The sequence below is a fragment of the Austrofundulus limnaeus genome, unplaced genomic scaffold (genome assembly GCF_001266775.1).
Source record: "Austrofundulus limnaeus strain Quisiro unplaced genomic scaffold, Austrofundulus_limnaeus-1.0 Scaffold184, whole genome shotgun sequence".
NCBI lineage: Eukaryota > Metazoa > Chordata > Actinopteri > Cyprinodontiformes > Rivulidae > Austrofundulus > Austrofundulus limnaeus.
The window spans coordinates 652,103-669,637 of NW_013952586.1; the positions used below are offsets into that span (position 1 = coordinate 652,103).

The 17,535-nt window shown below is 37.1% G+C and overlaps 3 protein-coding genes across 5 annotated transcripts in view; 2 read left to right on the top strand and 1 right to left on the bottom strand.

Annotated features, from left to right (window-relative positions):
• Nucleotides 1–6,377, bottom strand: part of gdpd1 (glycerophosphodiester phosphodiesterase domain containing 1) — a 14,664-nt gene extending 8,287 nt beyond the window's left edge. The window contains exons 1-7 of the mRNA XM_014018167.1: nucleotides 6,209–6,377; nucleotides 4,217–4,363; nucleotides 3,930–3,972; nucleotides 2,671–2,806; nucleotides 1,238–1,283; nucleotides 504–625; nucleotides 124–213 (exon numbers count right to left, since the gene is read on the bottom strand). Coding sequence (XP_013873621.1) covers nucleotides 124–213; nucleotides 504–625; nucleotides 1,238–1,283; nucleotides 2,671–2,806; nucleotides 3,930–3,972; nucleotides 4,217–4,352 — 573 coding nt within the window. The 5' untranslated portion in view covers nucleotides 4,353–4,363; nucleotides 6,209–6,377. The remainder of the gene's footprint in view (nucleotides 1–123; nucleotides 214–503; nucleotides 626–1,237; nucleotides 1,284–2,670; nucleotides 2,807–3,929; nucleotides 3,973–4,216; nucleotides 4,364–6,208) is intronic.
• A 1,113-nt stretch (nucleotides 6,378–7,490) lies between these two features.
• Nucleotides 7,491–11,883, top strand: LOC106524379 (transmembrane protein 120A). The gene is made up of 12 exons (XM_014018168.1): nucleotides 7,491–7,990; nucleotides 8,201–8,319; nucleotides 8,499–8,615; nucleotides 8,704–8,763; nucleotides 9,506–9,601; nucleotides 9,674–9,763; nucleotides 9,844–9,909; nucleotides 10,003–10,064; nucleotides 10,148–10,240; nucleotides 10,413–10,477; nucleotides 10,665–10,733; nucleotides 11,480–11,883. The coding sequence occupies exons 1-12, from the start codon at nucleotides 7,922–7,924 to the stop codon at nucleotides 11,591–11,593; spliced, it is 1,020 nt and encodes a 339-aa protein (XP_013873622.1). The 5' UTR covers nucleotides 7,491–7,921; the 3' UTR covers nucleotides 11,594–11,883.
• Nucleotides 11,884–14,822: 2,939 nt separating this feature from the next.
• porb (P450 (cytochrome) oxidoreductase b) overlaps nucleotides 14,823–17,535 on the top strand; it is a 22,383-nt gene continuing 19,670 nt past the window's right edge. The window contains exons 1-2 of one of the 3 annotated variants that reach the window (XM_014018169.1): nucleotides 14,885–14,890; nucleotides 15,183–15,280. In XM_014018169.1, the coding sequence (XP_013873623.1) occupies nucleotides 15,219–15,280 (62 nt within the window). In that variant the 5' untranslated portion in view covers nucleotides 14,885–14,890; nucleotides 15,183–15,218. Of the gene's footprint in view, nucleotides 14,891–14,927; nucleotides 14,994–15,182; nucleotides 15,281–17,535 lie in introns of those variants that run through there. The other 2 variants (XM_014018171.1, XM_014018172.1) reach the window with 2 other exon arrangements.

Sequence of the window (17,535 nt, forward strand, 5' to 3'; positions counted from 1 at the left end):
TCATTAGCACCTCTAGTAATATATTTACTGAGAAAAATGGTGACGTGTTCAATACTTATTTTACCTGCTGTATATGCAGTGAAAAATGTGAAATAAAACAAGTTGGTGAGTTTGTAGACGTACCTCTTTGTAGCACTTTTTGACAATCTGACTTCTGGAGTTGCCCCACACAGTCAGATGCTCTCTGTCGTATTTAACAACCAGCTCAGAAACCTGCAGACATCAAAAAGTTTCAACACAAAACTTCATTTCTCCATAACCGAGTTGGTAAATCTTCTAAATTACCATTTTCGATGAATAAATGCAATTTGAGACAATCTAACAATTTAACTTTGAATCCAGTAAAACATTTTAAAGTAAAAAATATATACAAAACAATTGACAATTTTAATTTAATACTTAAAAGCAAGCAAATTTCATAAATTCATTTCTGCTTTAAACTTAAATCACTTAAAACAAAAAAAAAAAGGAGACCTGAATGCTTAAAACCCCACAACACACACCTTTTTAATGAGTGCGTCGTTGTTGACCTTGATGTCGATGTTGATGGGGATGTCGGGGAAGGCATCAAAAACGTCCCTGAGGAGCGGGATGCGCTTGTCCTCGCCGCCCTCGCAAAAACACTCTGCACGGACAAAGACAAGAAAACATCAAGATAGAGATTAAAACTGACTGAGACATCATGGTTATGAACAATTAATATCTTACCTGGTGTAGATAGCTCTTTCAACAAACTCCTTTTGGAGAAATAGTTTAGTTTTGACCAGGCTGACGAGCTAAAGGCTAGTCAGAGTAGCTGTCATCACATTTTCGAAACACAGTGATTTAACCCAGTTTAACAAAGCTCTTTGTGAGCCCAGCTGGAGGGGTGAAATAATCTAATGTTACTGTGACCCAGGCTCTACTKGACATGCTAAAGCTAGCTGATTCTGTGTTTTTTGCACTTGCAAACAAGCGGTTTGCAAATGTGTTTGCATAAACCAATAATGTTTGCATGAYGCTAAAAAAATCTTTGAGCTTAAAGTAGTTTTAAGATTGCAGCAGTCCACTTTGTCCGGCTCAGATTAGCCCCTAAGCTTGTCAAACTTGTCAGATATAAACTATTTCTTCAAATGGAGATTGTACAAAAACCTATCTGCAACGTGTAAGCTGTTATTTGCTTATAATCTTTCTACAGACACACGAAAAAGTCTGAAGTGCTGCTTTAATACGAGCACACTGGATTTGTGATGCTTACCCTTTTGAAAGGTGACCCCCAGCCTGCAGAGGTATGGAGGGAGCTCCTGCAAAGAGTGCACAGCAGTCAGTGGTCTGCAGACATTTCAGAGCTCGGATCATCACTTCTGAGATGAACTGATGGACTAACAACAGCACAGAGATCATCTTCAAATCTAAAGTATTTAGATAAATGTCACTTATACCTGTCACCTTCGAACTTCTCAGCAAAATACAGTTCTTTTTATTTTTACTACAAATTATATAAGAAGATCTGCTGGTTCACATTAAAGGGATTCCTGATTAGTTGTAACATTAGACTTTATTTGATAAGCATATATTTTAACTGTAAAATAAAGACTGTAAAAATACTGTAGGCTGTTTGGTTTTGTAAATTTTTAAAAATATTTTTTAACACAGACAGAGCCATTTTATTTACACACAAAGCATTCTGGGTAAATAATGACGTGGTGACCTTGGTGCGAGGCTGCTTGCGAGCTATATCCACCCTGAAGGTTAATCTTGGACAATATCTGATGATCGACTCTTGTAAATGAAACCAGAGAGCGTTGACAGAGAGGAGAAGGTAGAAATGACTCAGCCTGTAACTGAAAATATGGATGGAGGACAACAGAGCTGCTTCATGGAAGAAGAACCTCAGCTTAGCCTGTTAGCCTTCGCGCTAGCGCCGATGATATCATCTTATATACTGTATGTATTAGCTCAGCGCTACATATTCTCTTCTCATCACTGAGGTCCTCCATCCACATGACAGACAGGGGGACGTGTGGTGTGGTAGCATCAAAGCAAGGTTCTTCTTCCATGAAGCAGCTCTGTTGTCCTCCATCCATATTTTCAGTTACAGGCTGAGTCATTTCTACCTTCTCCTCTCTGTCAACGCTCTCTGGTTTCATTTAAAAGAGTCGATCATCAGATATTGTCCAAGATTAACCTTCAGGGTGGATATAGCTCGCTAGCGGCCTCGCACCGATGACCTATCCACTTCATCATTTACCCAGAATACTTTGTGTGTAAATAAAATGGCCCTGTCCGTGTAATATATTTTTAAACTTTTAGTTTAAAAATGATAAAAACTGAACATCCTACAGTATTTTTACAGTCTTTATTTTACAGTTAAAATATATGTTTATCAAATAAAGTCTAATGTTACAACTAATCATGGATCCCTTTAAACCAATGGATCTGATGGTAATTGTCACATGATATAATCAGGTGGATCAGAGTGCACCTCAACTGTCACATGGTCACATGATCAATCTACTCATGTGCTGAAGTCTGGACACAAAAACCACACGCTGCTGTTTGGGATAAATATTCATATCTAAAGATTTTCTCATGTCAGCAAAGCTAATGCAAACACAGAGTGGAATGTACGGTTAGAAAACATTCAGGAAATAACTATTTGTCACGTGAGGATGACAGAAACGGACTCACGGCGTAGGGCGTGTCTCTGATGTTGGCATCGACGCCGCAGACCCTCTGCAGGTTGGCATCGTGGACAACCACGACCTGTCCGTCCTTTGTCAGGTGGCAGTCCAACTCCAGCATGTCGGTGCCGATGTCCACCGCACTGCAGGGAGCAACACACAGAGCACACACTGGACTCACAGCCACAACAGAGAAGCTTTTGCTGGGTTAAAACACTGTGCAGAAGTCTTTAGTCGTCCCCATTTTGTCGCGCTTTACTTCCAAAGAGGCAGACTTGGTTGTTTATCAGTGTTTCTTTTTACTTTGCCTTCTTTTTCACTCACTACCTGTTCAGTACATGATCATTTTCAGCCAGCAAAGCAGAGTTCTGTCAGCACACAATGGACTACTTAACAAAGAGCCAGTTTTAAAATAGATCTTTTGCCACTTTGTTACCAGCAATCTGTCACAAAGACACTTTCAAAAAGAAAAAAAATCTGTAAGACCTGGATTACTGAAATGCATCAGGACAAAAACACTTTCAGTTTCTATTTCTTTAGATAAATATATAAAAAATTACCAAAAATAGCAGTTTAACACATAAAAATTGTATTTAAGCACCAACAAAGTGATTCTCAGAGTTAATAGYAGATTATCAGCTCTGTTTCTTTGTCATATCGTTACTGTTTCTCCAATTTTATTTTCTCTTTCAAATGTCATTTTTGCTTTCAGATACTGTTCATCTGCTGTAGATGGGATATTATTATGCCTGACACTTCTTTGTTTTCTACTTGTCCTCTTTACTGGTATTTTTAAGTCTGCAAAAATAAAATAAAACATGAAATAAAATCTTCTGAGAGCCTGAAGAATTGTTGCTCAAAAAACTTAAATTAATAAAAAAGAAAGTCTGCCTGCTTGGAAACCAAATATATTAAAAGACAAGCAATTTAAAACCTTTCACACTACAGAATGTATTTTTTGACTCTTTGCACTGCGGTCACACAATCCAAGCCAATAGTCCCAAACGGAGACATTTGGAACACAGTTCGGCATGAAACGTGACACATGCTGAGTCAAAATAAAGTGGTTCACAGCCCAGTTAACATGACAAAAGAAGAAAGAGAAACGTCACATGGTGCTGACCTCGGCTGTGGTATAAGGCACTGATTTCTGCGTGATTATGTTACAGCAAGAAGACAAAGCTGACGGCTCAGATGACACACGCTGCCCACAATCACAAGGACAATCAGGAGCCAAGTTCGAACCTTCGAGAGCTTTCTACTCACTGTCTGAAAGCTGCCATTGTGTTCTCCAGGTTTTCTCCTGCTCCTGTAACAGAAAAGATAAACATGAAGTATTGGCACATCTGCAAGACAGTGGAACCCATACATAGCTCAAAATGTAGCCTTCCCGGGTTAATAAGCTAAAGTTTAATTTATAGTTTCTTAAGGCACCACTGCTAGCACGTCATGACAAGTTGAAAATGTGCTTAACAAAATTTATCCAAGAAAAACACAAAGTAAATGGCATCCATGTAYTGTATAAAAGCTGAACACATTTTGMTGTGACTCACCTCCTCGGTGGGATATGTGCCGGCTGAGGAACGTCTCTCTTTTCTTCCGGTGCAGAAGACCCGGACATTTCAGCAGCAGGGCAGAGGTGAGCACGTAGCCCGTTACCGTTGACAGGACGTAGATGGCGGCACACATTTTCTACCAGTCTGCTGGACAACAAACATCAACACTGAGTTTTCATCTGAGTAGGGCTGCCACAAACGATTATTTTAATAATCGATTAATCACCGATTATTTATTCGATTAGTCGACTAATCRGATCATACGTTAATTGAATATAAAACATACAGCTTATCGTGTCAGAATGCAGCTGCTATTATATAACCATGGTTAGATTTTAGCTATATGCAAACTAAAAATAATTGTTGTGGAAGGTAAGTTCTGCTCTGCAGATATTACACAGGTTTCTCTTTCATTTTCTTAAAAAGTTCCCACACTTTTGAGTTCCGTTGTCAGGTAGCCATGATACCAGAGCCTGTCTGTATAATGTCTTGTGAYGTCCACGGCCTACCCCAGTTACCACTACAGTGCATGTGTGTCAAGGACAGAAAGGCAGATGTGGCAGTGGAAGGTGTCAAAGCAGTTTGGAGAGAAAAACAAAGTAAAGAACAACAACAAAAAAAGAAAATGATTAATCAATTATTAAATTAGTCATCGATTATTTTAATAATCGATTAGTCGTCGATTAATCGATTAATCGTGGCAGCCCTACATCTGAGACACATTACGATCAGCTCATAAACAGTGATGCTCACTGAGAACTTGCCAACTAATTCATCATTAAATGTGACCCATCACATCAGAACGAGGATTAAGTCTAAAAGTGGTRTGTAGAAAAACCGGCAAATATAGTGTTTTGATTAAAATGTTTGCAAAAATTGCATTTTGTCAAAGCAWGATAAATAAATGCCTTATCAATGTATCAATTGAATGAACTGTCTGAAATATAAACATAAAACAAAACTCTCAAACACTTTTTTGAGCAGTAGCAACAAAAAAACTGATTTTGAGCAAAAACGCATTACAATTTTGAGATTTTCCCTGTGAGCTAGAAATGTTTTTTCTTTCCAGCTGAAAAATCTCAATATTCAAATACTATAGTGACATCAAAAACTCCTCATTAAAATTACATAAAATTAGGATGCAGACTAAGTATTATTGTATTATGGCATCATTGTAACCAACAAGACAAATTAAGTCACATATCTGGATCCACTTATGATATCAGAATGAACCAGGTATCAAAATGTAGCTTTCAAAGCCAGGAACCTGGAAATGTGATTAGATCATTTTGACCTAATTTGACTTAATCCTCATTTCGATATGATGGGTCACAAATATAAATATTTAAATGAGTAAAGCGTAAATTGAAGTCTTGGATCAACTCATTTTGCTTTACCAATATAATACAATAACTTATTACTGCTACTGATGAATATGATAATGTTCTCATTGATTAGGAAACTATACAGTCTTACATAATAATGCTTAATCAAACTTTTWAAAACCCATATTTCCTTTTATTTAAATCGTGTTAGGCATTGGTATTTGAGATATGGGCACTTAGTTTAGTCATCACTGAAATAATCCGTGTGTTATTGCATCTGTAATTCACAGATTTAGTCTTGTACACAGACGATTTGCTAGGGAAGGTTATAAACACAACACTCATAAGGCTAAAACACATTTCAACTTGAAAAATCAAATGTAATGTTGGAAATTCATTAKATACTTTTGTGTTTATTTATTGCAATGTCCCTGTGAATTGCCTACTTCATTATTATGATTTTATTAATCGAGAAAAAATAATAAATACATTTAAAAACAGGTCTACATTGTTTCCAGCCTATCCACACAGTTCATGCTTCACATGTATATCGTAGATAACAGAAAAAGCACTCTGATCATAAACAACCTGCTGACGATGCTAGTACTAGCTTACTGGGGTAACATTAGCGGAAATGACTGGAGGGTCAGAAATGGAGTCTTACCTTCTTTGTCATTAATCGTTGGTTGTTCTTCGTTCAAAATTTTGACCTCGCTGCTGTTGTCCAGGAGCAGAGGTCAGAGCTAGATTGATGAACTGTCTCCTTAGGTCTGCAGATGCACTGAGCTCACCAACACACAGCTGGAGAACTAACCGGCTGCTGTCGCTTGGACGCGCATGCGCTCTGTTACCTCCCTCAGGCGGAGTGAGCACTTCCGCTAAAAAAGTGTTTTCAGAATAAAAGCTGAATTCAATTGGGGAAACTTTTTTTACACTGATGTTTCTGTTGTCCTTTGATCAAAATAACTCAAATTTGAAATTGAAGCCTTTGGTCACTTTGACTCAAGGACAACAGGAGTTATGATGGACATATCAAGGGATATTTTTGATACATAAAAATGTAAGACTGGAACATTGCTTTTAACACTCCAGTCATTTCACATATCTTGTTATATGCYATACAAATGAATGAACTAATTTAATTAATGAAGCTTTAACAGAGTTYGGTTTCCTTCGTAACACAACACAGCGTGCAGTTGATGTATGTGTGTGTCTCCCTGTTAGCAAAAATATCTCAAGAACCACTGAAAGGATTTTAATGAAACTTTCAGAAAGTAACTCTGGATGCACATCTACAACTGATTATCTTTTGGAGTCAGCTTGAATCAAGGTGGTTCCCACAGTCAACTGGCCTTCAAATACACATAAATGGTCATAACTTGGTCAATTTTAAAACTGTTGTGCTAAAATTTGGTCATTCACATCACATATTTCAAACACTACTCATTGTGCAAGATCTTTGCTTGAAACTTTGGCYTAACTGTTGGAATTCAATCCTGTTTGTATGTTAAAATATCTCATAAACCACTGAATGGATTTTATTGAAACTTTTAAATTTATCCTTAAATGTACATTTACAACTGATTAACTTTTGGATCCAACCCAAAGTAAGCAGACTGACACAATTTATTAATATTATCCAACACAAAAATGACTATAGCATTGTAAATTTTACAAATATTAAACTAATGTCTTAAGGCAGTGTTTCCCAAAGTTGGGGTCGGGACCCAAAGTGGGGTCCCGAAACATCAAGGTGGGGTCCTGAAAAGATTTTCTGAATTATTTACATTTTTGCCTTAKTTGTTACAAAGGAGTGACGTTAGTGTATTTAAAATGGATAAATGTAGTATAAAAATATTGTTACTATGCCCATGTTTTGTTGGCCTGATACAAATGTTTATCATCCAAAAATAACTGGGGGCACAGGTCTCTGCTACTGTTATTTTGTGGGTCAAAAGCTGAAAAGTTTGGGAACCACTGTCTTAAGGGATTGTATGAGAATCATTCACACACAAAGCATCTGTATTTAACAGTAAATAACACCTCTCTTCTGTCCAGCAGATGATGCCAATGTGCAGCTGCATGCAAACATTACAGTCAGGGTTCAAAGAGCAACCACAGAGGTGAACCATGGCAAAGGTAGAAACTCTAACCTCTAGTCTTCACCTCATACGTAATGTAGTTCACAATAACGTGAAACACTTCCAGGTTTCTGAGTGATAACGCTGGTGAAAGTTCAGCTCATGCAATAAACCGGCGATATGATGCACACCTAAGTGATACCTCAGCAGTTCTGCTCTTTATTCTAGCGCATAGAGAATTAACAGGTGCTGCTAATTTTTCAAGCAGGTCTGGATTTGGTGTCAAAGAYTTTAAAATGACTCAAGTTTTAACAGAAATTCCGGAGGAGTGGAAATGTCTAGAGGAAGAGTGTCAAAAACTTCAGGTAAGAAAAAAAGGTGGGGTTTCATATGGGTCACAATTTCTAGCAAACAAGTATTGTTGTGAGTTTTTAACCAGTTCACATGAAATCAGATAAATTAACCAGTGTTGCATTGTCATTTGGCTCTAATGCTTGTTTACGAATCATATCTCTTCAGAAACTTGTGAGTGTGCTACTTATTGGTCATTATACATACATCATTCTTTTCCACAGGAAACACACAAAATGTATTTACAGAAACTGGATGAAATCTGTAAACACCAGAACAACTGCTCTACGTCTATTTCCCATCAGCGTAAAAAACTGAAGGAGACGTCTCGTCGTGTAAAGAAGTATGTCTGCACACACCCTGAACCTTTTATGAACGTGTAGATAAATGCAGTGCAGGAGGTCAGAAAAGTGTTTGCAGAAGGGAAAAAATAATAAGGCAAATGTTAAAACAACCAGACTTTAATTAATCTGTTGTAAGAGCAAATGACTGAGACAGTAAACTTAATCTTTTGATTTGTAGATGCAGCAAAGGATCATCAGGAGAAGATCTGAAGATGCTGGAGGAGTTAAAGAAGAAAATCAAGAAAAGAGAACACGATTTGTCTGAAATGGAAATGTTCCTTCCAAAGAAAAATGGGTGATTCAAGCTGAAAAATTCAAAATTGTTAAAAGGCAAACATTTAGATGAAAATTCTGACTTGTTTTTTCTTTTTTTTGTGTTGCAGCTTATATCTCAGCCTGGTTCTTGGAAATGTAAATGTGACTCTTCTTAGCAAGCAAGCAAAGTGAGCAACCTTTTAATTTTTAACATTTATTTGATGTAYGTATCTTTTTCATTACTGACCACTTTTTATCACTATAAAAGAGTGAAGGTGGGCATTAATGATTTTGTTTGTGCCTGCAGTGTTTTAGTAAAATAATCAAAAAGTAATTATTTTTGATGAAACCAGCTGTAATCATTGACTAGACATCAGCAACCTATTAACTCTTAGAATAAACGTAATTCAAGATGGCCACCACAGCTAACTCAAAAAAAAAACATAAAAATTTTGTCAATATTATAGATAATAAGCTAAAATTTGGCATATAGAAGCAAAGATTCATCCCCAACATACTCTGAGTGTTACAGATTGACCTTAAAACTTAACTGCTGAAGTCTAGCCTGTTTGTCTGTTAGCAAAATAGTGAGCCACTCCACAGCTCACTGACCTTAGCTAATGGTTCAAACAMAGTCAATTTCACAGAAACTGTGATAAAATCTGTGGTGGTAGTAGCTAAGGGTCATTCTCAACTCTGAGCACTTACACATCACACAACGTGACATCTTATATGATGATATTTACAAGGTTTGACTGAAACAACTATACTCAACAGAAGATGTGCTTTAATGAAATCATAAAAAGAATAAATTGCACCAACACATAAAACAAACACTGTGTTCCTTACTTTTTCAGGTGATGAATTCCTATAAGCTTTTTGTCATCAGTGTCATGAATAAAGTTTTAAAAAACATATTGTTTCTTGCAGGTTTGCCTATAAGGATGAGTATGAGAAGTTCAAGCTGTGCCTCACAGTGCTCCTGCTGCTCCTCTCTTTTATTTGTTATTTCTTTGTGAGCTACAGGTACGTCCAACAATCAAAGTGTTGTCACCTGTGATGCTGTCTATGTTGTCTGACTCGTGYCTTTGATTTTAGAGTCCTAGATGCAGTCCTGAACTTCCTGCTGTTGTGGTATTATTGCACRTTAACCATCAGGGAAAGTATCCTCATCACCAATGGCTCCAGGTGACCATTTGCTGCCTTCATGCTTAATTTATTACACTTAAAGTTTAGTATTTAATATTTGAACATTTAATTTGTWACAGAATCAAAGGCTGGTGGGTTTTTCACCACTACGTCTCAGCTTTTTTGTCTGGCGTAATGCTGACGTGGTGAGCACTCAAATTATAAATAAAATAATATATAATTAATTATTTTTAAAGCATATGAAGGTGAACTAATTTATTCTCCTCTCACCCCTTAAGGCCAGATGGAAATCTGTACAAAGCATTCAGGAACCAGTTTCTTGCCTACTCCTTGTATCAAAGTCAGGTTTTACTCCACAAAAAAAAAAAAAGTAGGATTATGATTCAAATTGTTCACAGCGTGGTCATTTTCTTTTTCCATTAGGTTTTGTTCAGTGTTTGCAGTGCTACTATCAGAGCGGGTGTCTGTACAGACTGCGAGCCCTGGGAGAAAGACACAACATGGATCTGACTGTAGGTGAGAGGCAGCACAGAAACACACCAAGGACACAGAACCCAGTGTGGACTTTACAACAACACACACAGCTGGAAATTAAAAATAGAATGAAAACCTTCACTGCCCTGCAGGTGTTGGTTTGATTTGAGAATTTAAAAACAGCAACTCAACTCTTGACGTTTTGTGTTTTAAGAGGGATTCCAGTCCTGGATGTGGAAGGGGCTGACGTTTCTCTTGCCCTTCCTGTTCTTTGGTCATGTGAGTACAAKATGTTTGCATTAGAAGTGACTCAACGTCTTAAATAAATAAAGGTTTGATTAAAAGTGATGTCACTGATGCCATCAGACCAGATGAATTTCAAATAGGTCAAGGTTTTAAGAATTCAGGGGACATTTTCTTACTAATTAAACCCATTCTGGGTTTTTTTTTTTTTTTTGTCTTGTAGTTCTGGCAGCTGTTCAACAGCCTGTCTCTGTTCAGACTGGCTCAGCTTCCAGACTGCAAAGAGTGGCAGGTCAGTCCTTTCAGTCTCCACATTCTGTTGTGTCATGTTCTAATTTTGCTGTGTCATGCTCTAATCTTACCGTCTGTAAAAACTTTACTGCCGTATTTACTCTACATTTGCCGCTTAATATTAATTAAAAATAATAATAATAATAATAATAATGAATTTAGTTTATAATGCACTTTTCATTAACAAAAGTCTCAAAGTGCTAAATGTCAAGTAAAAAAATCTCAACTTTTAAACTCTGTTAAAAGTAACTAAAAACATGCCCAGACTATACTTGCACATCAGATGAGTCATATGTATGGCTGATGTGTTCACATTTGCTCAATAATAAATAAATACATTAATAAATAATGTGTGGGATGTCTTCATTCCCTTAACCAGCTGTATTACAAAAAAAATTGAGAAATAATTCAGGTTTTTGTAAATTTTAACCTTCACCCTCAAAAGTTGAAGATATGTGTTTAGTGTTTTTCTGTTGTCGTTTAGCAAAATATCTCACTTGACAAATTTTATTGAAACTATACAAGCTTTATTGAAAGTCATCATCTACAACCCAATTCAAGATGGCCACCACAGTTAACCAAGATYATTCAACACACTTTGGGCTATAAGTCTGTCAAAATTAGACATGAATGTAAAAAAATATCCGACATCTGTTCTTTCAAAAARTTTTTAGGCCCTTTTTTGCTGACTCATGTAATATACTGCTGTTTTGCTGACTCATGTTTCCTTTTCTCATGTGATGTCAGGTCCTGATGTGTGGTTTCTGCTTCCTTCTGCTTTTCCTGGGAAATTTCTTCACTACGCTGGCTGTTGTGCGTCAGAAACTTAAAAGCAGGAATAAGAAACCAAAGAACTCGTGATGCATGAAAAAAAAAAACCACATCTATTAAAAAACTGCCAGAACCAATGAAACCATTTATTTCTTGTTAGTCATGATGAGAATACATCATTTTAAATTATTAACCATTTTGTGGCTAGCCGCTTGCTCACTGAATAATGCAAGAACAATAAAGAAGATGATTCAACAGACAGTGCTTGTTTTAATGAATCTTGACTGGGTGTTTAAGATAAGGTTTAAGATAATCAGATCTTTTTTTATCATATTTTGCTGCATGAAGTATTTCTATTAAGAAATGATATAGGGATTTACAACAAAAGCCTAAATTCTGAAAATGGCTGAAAAATTCAAAACAATAATATGGATGCTTTAGTTAGGAGGAAAAACAAGTTTTTGTATTAAAAATATACCCAGAGGCTTGTCAGTTTAGTTTTACAGCTGCATCTTCAATATAATTTTAGACTAATTCATCTTCAGTTTAAGTTGGTGAGTAAAATTTTATTAGGACGCACATTTGACGAAATATGCCTAATGTGATAATTGCATTTTAAGGAAAATGAAAAATGTTTTTCCTAAACCTCTGACAACTAAAATAAAGATGTATATGTTTCCTACCAAACATGCTCTAAAATGCAACTTATATTGTCTCAGACTGTATGTCCTGATGCATCTCAGTAATCCGGGTAGAAAAAATCAAAAAGAAAAAAATAATAGGTCCTCTGGATGGTTTTTTTTTTTTAGTGAAATGTTTCGTCTCTCCTCCAAGAGACTTCTTCAGTCTGATGAGTTTCAGGTGAACTCAGCCTTATAATCACTGTCTCCACATGGACAAACAGGTTAGTCATATGCAAAAGATGGCCATCGCTTAACAATAGGCTTGATTAGCTCTATTATTCATAGAGGGTCATGTGCCCCATCATCTGACCCGTGTCGTGTTATGTGTATGTAGTGAATGCAAGCGGGGCTCGACGTCCCCTTGTTTTTGTTTTTTCCCTCTTTGTGTTGGTATCATTGGGGCCCTGATTCACACCTTTTGCTCACAGGGGGCTGAGTCATACTTGCAATAACAGCGCGTAGGAGGAGGACAACTGGACATGAAGGCCTCCACCTCTCTTTAATGGTGGATGGTTTATCTTCACAAAGATGGCTTCCTTTATTCCTCTCTCAAACTAACGTTCCTCTCTATCAAGGATGAGAACATCTTCATCCCTGAAAGAGTGACCGCTGGCCTGTAAATGAGTGTAAACTGCAGAGTCCTGGCCTGTAAATGAGTGTAAACTGCAGAGTCCTGGCCTGTAGATGAGTGTAAACTGCAGAGTCCTGACCCGACGAAGTATCTCGTCTGTGCTGGCTCATTCTTTTGAACAGTGGCTGTTTTGTTTTCTCAATGTATGACTGATCACAGTCCTCCTGACACTTAACAGCATATACTATGTTACTCTGTTTTTATCAGGGAACTGGATCTTCCGGGTGAACTAATCTTTGTCATAATGTGTTTTGGGGTTTGAAAGCCACTGGGACGTCATGTTTAGAGAATAAACGTCTCAGTTTCTCTGAAACTCCCGCCACTTATGGAATGACGACTGGTTTGGGTCTGGGTTTAGGGTCTTCATTTTCACCTGGTTGTTGGCTGGAATCCTGTTTGGGTTTCTTGTCTGCTTTCAGAAAAGCCCAGTTAACTGCACTGCTCCAGGGCCTGTCTTGTGTGACTTCTCTTTCTCCCTGGCTCCTGTGTTTGTAGGGACACTGTCTGCTCTGTGGTACAGAGTCCTGATCACTCCTAACTTGTGTTCCAGTGGGTGATGGGAATCAAAACGCAAATACTGGTCTGTATGGGTGGGTTTGCAATACCTATAAGTCAGGTGATGGGGCACATGACCCTCGATAAACAATAAAGCTAATCAAGCCTATTGTTAAGCGATGGCCATCTTTTGCATGTGACTAATTTGTTTGTCCACCATGTGGAGGCAGTGCTAAATTTCACCTGAAACTCATCAGACTGAAGAAGTCTCTTGGAGGAGAGACAAAACGTTTCACTAAAGAAGAACCCATCCAGAGGATTTACTTATTTTTTCTTTTTGGTCTCATATTATAATTGGTGTTTTTTTCAAAACTTATGTCACTAGTTTATCACTGGTTGAAGGGTATGGCAATAAGAAAAAAAATGTTAGAATAGAATAGAATAGAATAGAATAGAATAGAATAAGCCTTTACTGTCCGCAGAGGGGAGATTCAGGTGTCACAGCAGCATCTGTATGGTTCACATATAGTTGAATAATTGCTGAAAGTTAAGACAAATGAAAAAAACTGTCTTTTGAATTCTATTGTCTCTGTAACACAGTTGTAGTGCTTTAGTCTTTTATGGGATGGAGTTAAAAAAGAGAGAAGCATATTTAAAAATACAATTCAGATCTTTTGAAGTAAAAAGTTTATGAACAATTAATATCTTACCTGTTGTAGATAGCTCTTTGAGCAACCCCAGCTTAGAGAAATAAAGCTCAATCCTGACTGGATTGACTGACTGACTTTCAAGAAATAATCATTGGATGTATGTTTACAACTGATTAACCTTTAGAGTCAATCTGAGTCAAAATGAGCGCCACAGCTTATCAACCCTTACACAAAAATGTCTACAACATAGACAATTGTACACKTATTGATGTCAAATTTTAAGTGGCAGTAGCTGAGTCCTTCACAATGTATACTCTAAATATGAGATTGTGCATAATTTATTTTTTAAGATAATTTTATCATGTTTACCCTGTGATCGTATTTCATCAATCACATATATATTTTTTTATAAAACGGTGACGACAGTTAAATCTCATGACTATGACAGCTCGTATACAGTGTGTGAGCTTAACGTGAGGACAGGAAACCTCCAGGGTAGTAGGTTTATCACTCCCATGTCCCTGGCTCTGTGAACATAAACATTGTTTAACTTGAGAAGGACGAACTAGTGATGAATTGTCTCTTCAGCCTGCTGCTTAGGCCGTTGCATAACCATGACCCCTTGCCTGCTGCACCTTGACAGCTCTTTAATAAACGCGGGTGTGTTTACTTTGCTGTCGACCAGTCTAAAATAATAAAACAACACCCTAATTGACCACACTACGCGAGAAATATCTAGAATATTCTCATATGAACGTCTACGTGTGTTTTTATTAAAAGTGAAAACGTGACTGTGCAAAAATAAGCTCAGTTTAGCAGCCCGCCCCCCCTCTGACGTGAGGCAGATGGTTTGACCCTTCATGGCGTAAAGTTTTCTTCCGCGTTACGCTCAGTCTGCGAGTCTGACGCTGAAAGAGGAGCAGAGAAGGTAAAATTCACTCACATCTCACATTTTAAACAGGCTCTCTGTGGCAGGCATCAGAGATTACACTGTACCAGGGATAACATCAACTCATAACTACCCAGGACAGGTAACCTTTAGCTTTTTATTGAAATCAGCTTTAAGTGTGTTAGTTACGCAAACTCGCTGGGTTTACTTCGTGGCAGCTTCTGCCAGTCTCAAGAGGTGAAATATTGATTATTCACAGGATAATTTATTAAACTTTGTGTGTGTCAACACGTACCGGTAGTTTGTCTCTGAGTGTGCTGTGTTGTAACAGTTCCAAGGAACCGGCTGCACGTCCCAGGACGTAGTCATGGCCCGGTCTCTCTCTCTCTCTCTCTGCCGCCGGTTCCTTCGTGTTTCAGCGGTCTCCCCGTGAGTACCAGAATAAAAATTAAGATGTAATCTCGTGGGTCACTGGACTACTTGCTACACATGGGCCTTCAAAAAAACCGGGTTGAATCATTTCTTAAAAACTTATTAGAAATGAACTGTCAGGTCGACCTCCAGTAAAAATAAAATAAATAAATAAATAAGATTTACTCATAGTTACTACTTTTTTTTTACTTGAGCAAAGGGACCAGAGACTGTCACGTGATCATTAAAATACAGGGCGTTAGTCAGCAGTATTTCTGACATTAATGTGCTGAATCACTGTTGAGCAGTTTTTTTTTAATTTACTGTGACTCAGATTCTGGAAGTGGTTTGTTTTTAAAGCAGACTGAACAATAATTAATTAACCATGTTCATCATTTGGACACTGACTGTTAATCTGATTTATAAACAGGCCCCTATAAACATAAAAACATATGAAACAAAGTAAAAATCGGTATGTCTTGAATGAGATGTGTGATAAAAGGCAATAAAGGACAGGTAAAATATTTTCCATATATGAAATGATTGTCTCTTTGTACAGCTGTGAGTGTTTTTGTGTTGCCATGACACACTGAACTTGAGACTGCTTCTGTTGTGATAATTGATCCTGCAGGGAGATCAACAAAAAATACAGAACATTTAATAATGAACCGATGATATTAGTCAGTGTGCATTGCCAATGCAATGCACACTATTGTGATTCGTTTCCCATCCAAGTCATCTCCACTTCGGCATGCTTCTCCTCCTGCATACTTTGTCCTAGAGCTGCCATTGTAATTTATATCTGTAAAGCTCCTGTCCCAAATGTTGGCTATGCCTTTTGGTACCTGTACAACTTATAGTTTTTGAAATATTAATGTTTAATAATTTATAATGGTAGTCAATGGAGCCTCGTATTGGTCCAATACTGCCCCATGCTGTATCTACTCAGTACTGCACCATAGTTTAGTAGCATTTCAACTCAGTAGTTCAGTGTTTACAATACTAATATGTTAGTATTTTGATGTTTTACTATAATATTGTCCAAATATTGCTTTATTGTTATAATATATTGCAGTTTAGTGTCAACAGTTGCATTGGAGATGTGGCCTCTTTCTGCACACACCCAAACCAACTCCTGGCAATCCTCTTTGCCACAGCTCCAATGGTCTCATTGTTTAATGCCTTGGGCTTTCATGTGGGAGATCAGGGTTCAAAAYSCAGTTACAGCAACTTTAACAAAAAATCTCTTCAAACTTCAWATTRTCACACAGTTACCCTCATTACAAACACCTGCTGACTTGACAAGCACAAGCTGGTTTAGAAAACACATTTGAACTTGGTCACCATTCATTCTGCAAGTCAACTGCTGCAGGCAATGACATGCTACATGGCAATGCACACTTGTTTTTACGTAAAAACCCATGTCTGGTTCTGATTAAACTGTTTATTGCCACCACCTTTCTTWGGTTGAGTATCACTTAACCTAATGGTTCATTTTCAAGATTGATAATAGATTTCTAGGATTTCATCGTAGCCATCGTTTTTAAGTAAGAATGCATACCAGCTGCTGAATATCATAAACATTTATTACTCAATAAGATTATCTTATGCTGTAGGGAACAATGTGCCATTTTTATTTAAAAAGTGGAAATCAATGATTATAAATGTCTGATCATATTATTTTATTTGTTCTAAAGATAAGGTCACAATAATGACAACTGAAACTTTTACATTTGTATGTTCTTAAAAAAATAAATGATTATGATTCCACTTATCAGACTTATCTGCTGTTACTGATTTAAACCAATAAATACATAGGATGGGCTAAAATATCTCATGAAATGTGATTTAAGTGCTGTGATTACAGGTAATGAATGAAGGGAAAGATCAGTGGAGCAAAAGCTTCCACAATACTGGACTGTGTAAAAGTCTTAAGCCAGTTGTCGTTGCTTTATATTTTACTTCCAAGCAGACAGATTTTCATGCATTGACCTGTGTTTGATTCATACTTCTTCAGATTTTATATGAGGATTTTCCAGACTTTTCTTTAGGCTTTGGTTGCTTTTTCACTCATTGAGGCATATTTTATTCTTTGTTCGGCCGTTTGACTTTGCTTTAAAAGATCACAAAGTCTTGTTGCTTTGTTTCCTTCCTAAAATAATCACCTGTCATTATTTAGCTAAATAGAATTTTTATTTTATTTTATTTTTTTGCCTGAATCATCTTATGATTCTGACCACCTGTGGTAAACTACAGCACCCTCAGTTCAATAT